Source organism: Pundamilia nyererei, unplaced genomic scaffold (genome assembly GCF_000239375.1).
Source record: "Pundamilia nyererei isolate P.nyererei 1_Seehausen unplaced genomic scaffold, PunNye1.0 scaffold00176, whole genome shotgun sequence".
Lineage (NCBI taxonomy): Eukaryota > Metazoa > Chordata > Actinopteri > Cichliformes > Cichlidae > Pundamilia > Pundamilia nyererei.
This window is the reverse complement of record NW_005187577.1, coordinates 34,104-41,256: the sequence shown is the minus strand read 5'-3', so window position 1 is coordinate 41,256 and position 7,153 is coordinate 34,104. Positions and strand designations below refer to the sequence as shown.

The window sequence follows — 7,153 nt, the reverse complement described above, 5'->3', positions numbered from 1 at the left end:
TCTATTCATTTATATACTCATTTATTTCCTATGTTTCCAACTTTACTTAGTTTTGATTTAGGCAGTTTCAGTCCTTCATACAGAAGCAAGACTGAAGAAAAAGAATTCATACAATATTTGTTACTTGGTTACATGTTTATATGAACTTTTAAGTCAGTCATTGTTACAGAACATACTGATGTAGTACTATGTAGACTGCTGGATATCACCAGTCTGAGCCGACATGTTGAAAAGGCTACTGTAGCACTGAGTTTAATTATTGTAAAAACATTACATTCATTAAAAAGATCAAAATATCAACTGTTGGCTAATTTAGAATGTTTTCTGCCAAGTTTTGCAGTCAAGCATGCGTAAAAGCACAGGATCAGCAGAAGACTCCCTGTTGATAGGACGAAATTGTTGGTGGCCTTCCAATTTCCAATTTGAAAAAGAAAGAGAGAAAGAATCACACAGTCTTTTTCATTCTCTCTCACAATAAAAACATGGTGTCCAAATTGGCTGTAACCACTGGGTCCTTTTAAACATGCCTCAGGCACAAAATGACTATGCTATGTAGATGACCTAGTCTTTATCTCTGTATGCAGAGAATCCCAAGGCTTAGACTTCCTTTTCTGTTCTCTGTCTTTGACAGAACAAGCAGCTGGAGTTTACCACCGGGAATCACGCAAAGGAAGATACCAGTTGACGTATAAAGAGGCCAAGGCTGTCTGCAAGTATGAGGGAGGGACGCTGGCCACTTACGAACAACTGGAGGCAGCTCGTCAAATAGGTCTGCAGCAGTTCATCCGCAAACACAACACACACACGGAGTTCCTTCCAGAGAAAGAAAGTGTGTGTGGACTGTAATTCATCAGAAGTGATTCACTCAAAACACATGCAGGCGCTTCCTTAATGTGTAGTCCATCAAACATCCTGATGTAACATCTTAACCGCCTGGAATGCTTTTAACTTGTAGGAAAAGTGGTGCATGTGCTGACATGGTAAAGGTCAAAAGGAAGAAGTGAGTGAAACAATTCTTTCCATGAATGTTTCTATGGGTGCCTGTTGCCTTAATCCCATCTCCCATCTCGCCTAATTTTAAACACTCCCTGTATATTGTAAAAGTCTGTTAGCAACTTCTTTGGTGGGTAGTGTCACTGTTCCCACAGCACAGAAATGGACTCTGCCTCTGGCCTTACAATCAGCCTTACTGTCAGCTATTACAGCTGAGTTTCTCCACAGGAGTCTACCCAGGAGGCCATGTTTTATCTGGCCTGCTCTGGGGGGGCTGCTGATTGTGACTCTAACTTAAATTCCTCTGTGTGTGCACACATAGGAAAAACAGCCAAATCTTGGTCCCCAGCAGGTTTTGACCAGCTGTTCTCTGGTTCTTAGCAGAGTTAAAAGACTTCTCATACTTTGTAGCATACAGTAGTTTCTTTGTGTCAGTATTATCAACAGCTCATGGGGGATAGTTGGGGAAAAAAACATATTTCTTCTCATGTTCAGGCTTTCATGTCTGCGCTGCTGGATGGTTTGACAAAGGACGCGTTGGCTACCCAATCGTTAAATCCGGATCCAACTGTGGTTTTGGGAAGGTTGGCATAATTGACTACGGATACAGGCTGAACAAAAGTGAGAAATGGGATGTTTACTGCTACAACCCAGACTGTGAGTATGACGTTCCCTTTCTGTTGTGCACTGTTTAATATTTTAACATCATTAATCAAATGACTATGTATAATTGGAAAGGGTGGCTCTTAGTGGCAGTCCCACATAGAATTATCACCAGGTTATGAAGCAGCAGCAGAGCTGCCAAAAAGATACAAATGTAGATGTGCCAAAAACAATTCCTCTGGAGATCACTTGAGGTTGACTCCAGAAGTGAGACAGACTCCTATGTTAAAATAGAAAAATTTTACAGTAGAAATAAACATTTTTACAGCCTTTAACCAAAACCAGTTTTATCATCAATAGCTAATTTTAACCTTCATAACAACTGCACAGTTTATAATTTTACTTAAACTCATCCATTTGGATACTGGTAAAACTTGCACCATGTTCCAGTCACCTCAAAACATGGAACCTGCTAAGTCAGTATATATAAACAGGATTTGTATCACTAGACACACAGCACAATACTTGGTGCTTAAAAACACAGCTGCACATTCATGGATAGAGTCTGGTCAGTGCTCTGCATATTGTTTATTTAGTGAGTCAGTACAGATTAAAACCTTTACAGCTTTACCACTGTTTATCTTTACTGCTGTCATCTTGAGGTGCCTCAGATTTAGCACAGTTTTGTGTCAACCATGGAGGACCATAAAGGCAACTAGTGCAGATGAGACCATAGTGGGACCATTTTTTGTCTTGACTCACAACCATAATTTCAGTCATGGTCAGAAAATGAATAAACCTGGTGGATGCCAGTGGAGCTGATGAATAACAGATAACTAAGACACATTCTGGCTTATGAGCTCTAACAGCTCAATGTTGACCCTGAATAATGCTGCATCATTTTCTATTGAAAGTTTAGTTTCTCTCCAGTTTAATGTCTCATTGTACTCTTAAATAAAAGGATAGTACAAATAAGCAATCGGAAAAACCCAAAAAACCAAATAAATTTGCACACTAAAACTTTTGACTCATCAAAGTAGCCACCTTTGGCAGATGTAACAGCTGAACACATCCGTGGCATTCTTTCTACAATAGATATCAAATATTCTTCATAAAGTTTTTCCGGTATCTCTAACAGAAGTTCCCATAAATGTGGCACTTGTAGGTTGCTTTGCTTTCACCCTTCTGTCCAGTTAATCCCAAACCAGCTCGATGAGGTTTAAGTCTGGAGACTGCGGTGACTGTTTGTTTAAGCATGTTTTCAAGCTTACCCTCTTGTTCTTTTTTCCTGAGGTAGTTCTTGGCTTGGACTTATGTTTTGGGTCATTATCTTGCTGTAGGATGAACCCCTGACCAACTAAACGCATATCAGAGAGCATGCCAATGCAGAATGCTGTAGTAGCCGTTTTGGTTTAGTTTTTCTCTCACTCTGTACAAGTCACCGACCCTCAATCCAGCAAAACAGTCCCAGACCATCACAGTTCCTCCTCCATGTTCGACAGTTGACGCCACACACTGTGGAACCATCCTTTCGCCTACTTCACGGGGTACAGAGATCCTGCATGATGAACTGAAGATTTCAAATTTTGATCCATCAGTCCATAATACCTTCTTCCAGTCTGCAGTAGTCCAATGACGGTGTTTCATGGCCCAGGCAAGCCTCTTTGCCTTACGTCTTAGTAATGGCTTTCTTGCTGCAACTCGTCCTGTCAAACCTGCAGCTCAAAGTCTTCTCTTCACGCCAATCATGTAAGCTGTTAACTCTCAGAAACTTGTCCTCTGATTCAGTTGTGTCTTTGGGTCTGTCAGACCTCTTCCTGTCACAGTTTGTTTCTGAGTGCCTTTTGATGGTGAAGGAAACTGTACTCACTGACACCTTGACTTTCTTTGAAATTTCTCTGTAGAAAAGACCTTTTTAAGTGTCATGATGGCCTGCCTCTTTTCCATTGTTAATTGCCTTTTTTCTTGCCATTTTTGTAGCAACACACTACTTTCTGCAGTGGAGTACTGTTCAACTGATACGAGGGTTTGGTACCATAGTGTGTTCTAACACTGCTTTTATGCAGGCAAAGGGGTTGTAACAAATCCAGAAACGTAGGAAAACTGTAGGAATTAGCTGCTTTCAAGGCTTGATCAACCTCCATATTTGAGGAAATGTTCAGTTGCTCCATAATATATCTCACCTACTGACAGGTGTCACGATCAAGGGATAATTAGCGTTATTCACTTCACCTCTTGGTGGTCATGATGCCTGTGTATGTGTGTGTATATACACACACATCAAAATTTGTATCCTTGGTGAAATTTTGTTCAAGTCACCACTAAATACGTAATGAAGAATTGGAATTGAGATAACCTTAGAAAGAAGCAACACTTAAGTGGCACTTTAGTAGAAAACAAACTGTTGCAGGACTGTCTCTTGCTCTCTTACTCCTAGCTAAGAACATGTTGTCTTATATAATGTATATGACAATACACACACTAATATGCAGAATAATAAAATACTGATGGAATTTAATGTTTCTTTTAGAAAATATTAATTTCATTTAAACCAGTTTATGAAACTGGTTATAGTTCTCTCATCCCAAAATTTGGCAGTTTAGATCACCACGTCAGCCAGCTGTGGAATCCCTCTCACCATGTCTGGATCAGACATTTTGGCTAAACTGTGCCCTTTGATAGATGTTAGCTTACTGTTGCAAATCTGAACAAAAAACGAAAGATTCTGTAAGACATTAATTTTGTGTCGCTCAAAGCAGTGATTGTCACCGTCTCAACATGTGTGTTTGATTTTTGTCTTGCTCAACAACAGGATTCCTTTTCTCTGTTTTGAATTTATTCAGAGCTCACATGAAAGGGACATCCCAAACCTAAATGTTTCATATGCTGAGGCACAGTCCCAGCAACAGACTAAAAGAATAAATTGTTGACACTACATTTTTCCTCCCCATTGGGTTATATTACCCAGTTACCTTTTTGTAAAGTCAAATCCGTTTTTTTTTAAAGTAGGTAAAATCATATATTGCATTAGTATATTCTAGAATAGTCATGTGCTGCTTTTTACAAGTGTAAAATAAAGTATAGAAGGGAAATATGCAGCGAACATTGATTTTAATTTCAAAAGCCACCATATCAATGTACCGCAAGAGCTCCTACCAGCCTTCTTCAGTGCTGGTGTACCCTACGATAACAGATGCTTGCCTTGCTATTAAAGTGATACAGAATTGCTATATTGAGGTTATGTTCTGTAGTGCCCAGCACAAGAATACCACCAAAGTACAGTTTTTACCAGTGGAACATTCAGCTGAGCTCGGTGAGCTGTGAAAGATGTTGACTTAAAGTATTAAACTAACTGTAACCATGTTTGAGTAAATTCTCAAAAAAGTAATGAGTATAATAAAGTATTACACATCGCTTCTTACCTACACAACAGCTGTAGACTACTCCACTATTTTCCTTCTACTGAAAATGAACTGAAATCAAAAAGGCAGATTTGTTTGAATTTTATTTCAGTCCACCCAGGGTTAAGATAACTGAAGAACCATTGTGATGCGAGTAAGGACATTTGTGACTGTAATGTAATTACTGAATTAAGTACGTGTACACATACATGTACTAAATACTGCATGCTGAAAAATATAATGTGATTAATGTTATGCATTACTTTAGAAAGCAAAGTGTAACTTTGTAACTAGCAAACATGGAGTGTTTAATAGTTTAGTCCCAGTTATAGTCAGCTAGCACACTAAAGGTTCATGCAAAAAAAAAGAAAGAAGAAGACAGTAATCTATTATGGTGAAGGTTGGGGGTGTTTATAGCTGCTGGTTCTCAGACTGATTAAACAGAAATAAAAAATTTAGAGTAATAGCTGAATTTTATTCCCTTTATATAAATATATTCTCATATTATATTTTCTGAAAACCTTGATCCACTCATGTCACTTCTTATAGCCAAGGAGTGTGGCGGGGTCCTGACAGAGCAGCAGAAGATCATCCAGTCTCCTGGGTTCCCTGAGGAGTATGAAGATGAACAGATCTGCTACTGGCACATCCGAGTCCGCCTGGGCCAGAAGATCCGCCTCCACTTCATGGAGTTTGATGTAGAGGATGATACAGAGTGTCTGGCAGATTACTTGGAGGTTTACGACAGCTACGATGACGTATCGGGCTTTGCTGGGAGGTGAGAAAAACTAGCTGGGTAGTTATTTAGCACAGAAGATGTCCGAATTTAGGAAAAATGTCAGTTAAATGTTTTAAGAACCCAAGGTAACATTTTCACAGCCTCAAATGCCAAATCTTTTAATTACAAGAAAAACAATGCAAGAAAGTGTCTGACTTCATAAAATCTATTTCCAGGTTCTGTGGTGATTATTTGCCAGATGATATAATCAGCACAGGTGAGAGCCCTCACATTTTCACATCAAAAGAACACAAAGAAACATTTGGATTTAAAGCAATACAAAACATTTGTTTGTGATGTTTTCCAGGGAACGTGATGACACTGAAGTTCCTCTCTGATGCTTCGGTTACAGCTGGGGGCTTCCAGTTACAGTATATTGCTTTTAATGCATCTCTCCCACATAAATAAAGCCCCTCCTATGACTGATGGTTTAATACACTGATATAATCCTGTTGCTGTATTTATGATGTTACCTTATGTACTTGATTAAAAATTCTCTGTAGCTGATTAAAGGAATAATTATTTGAGAAAAACAAGGATACATTCTTTTTTTTTGTCAGAGCTGGTGAAAGACAGGAGAAGATAATAACATAAAGACAAGAAGGAGGAATTGAAAAAGTAAAGGGACAAAAAGAGAGAGAGAAAAAGACAAAAGTCGTTGATAGACCAAACAGATCTGTGTCAAACACACAATAAACAAACAGCACCTAAAAGACAAAACTGAGACAGGTACACAACCAAACAGAATTTAGCTGTTGCAGTGAAGAGGTGATTGAGACCGCAAGGTGAGGAAAAGCAGACCCAGGACCCATGTCAACAGCCCCCACTGTCCCGACTGACGAGCCCAAATTGGGGGCCCAGCAGGACACGGGAACAGTAACCCACTCAATCGACAATGCTAAAATATTACATTTGCAGCATTCTTCATCTGTTCTAACCACTAATGGGTTCTGTGTTCATTCCAAGTTTAGTTTCAGGCATAAAATTTTATTCAAAAAACAAAAACAACACTGGCTGTTACATAGGGTGACTGTAACTCAGGTGGTAGAGCAGAAGGTTGCTGGTTTAAAACCTTGGCTACTCCAGGCTGCATGCTTGGGCGAGACCCAATAAGCACAGATAAAGTGCTTTGAGTGCTCAGGAAGAATAAAAAAGCTCTATATAAGAACTACCTTAAAGTATAATGTTTTGTGCTGTCTGTTTAGTTTTTTTGTTTTTTTTTGTCTGTATACTTAAACACAGCAACCCACCCCGGATAAGCGGAAGAAGATGGATGCATGGATAGTTAAATAAATATCTACCATATTAGCAAAACATTTTTATTATTAGCTGTCAATGTATGTTTTAGAACCATTCCTTAAAAAAAAAAGAACATAAA

The 7,153-nt window shown here is 38.9% G+C and overlaps 1 protein-coding gene across 1 annotated transcript in view; it reads left to right on the top strand.

The window, feature by feature from the left end:
- The window catches only part of tnfaip6 (tumor necrosis factor, alpha-induced protein 6), a 7,241-nt gene extending 940 nt beyond the window's left edge, over positions 1-6,301 (top strand). Inside the window, exons 2-6 of the mRNA XM_005746250.1 lie at positions 632-769; positions 1,489-1,650; positions 5,547-5,775; positions 5,952-5,992; positions 6,083-6,301. Coding sequence (XP_005746307.1) covers positions 632-769; positions 1,489-1,650; positions 5,547-5,775; positions 5,952-5,992; positions 6,083-6,183 — 671 coding nt within the window. The 3' untranslated portion in view covers positions 6,184-6,301. The remainder of the gene's footprint in view (positions 1-631; positions 770-1,488; positions 1,651-5,546; positions 5,776-5,951; positions 5,993-6,082) is intronic.
- Positions 6,302-7,153: the final 852 nt, after the last annotated feature.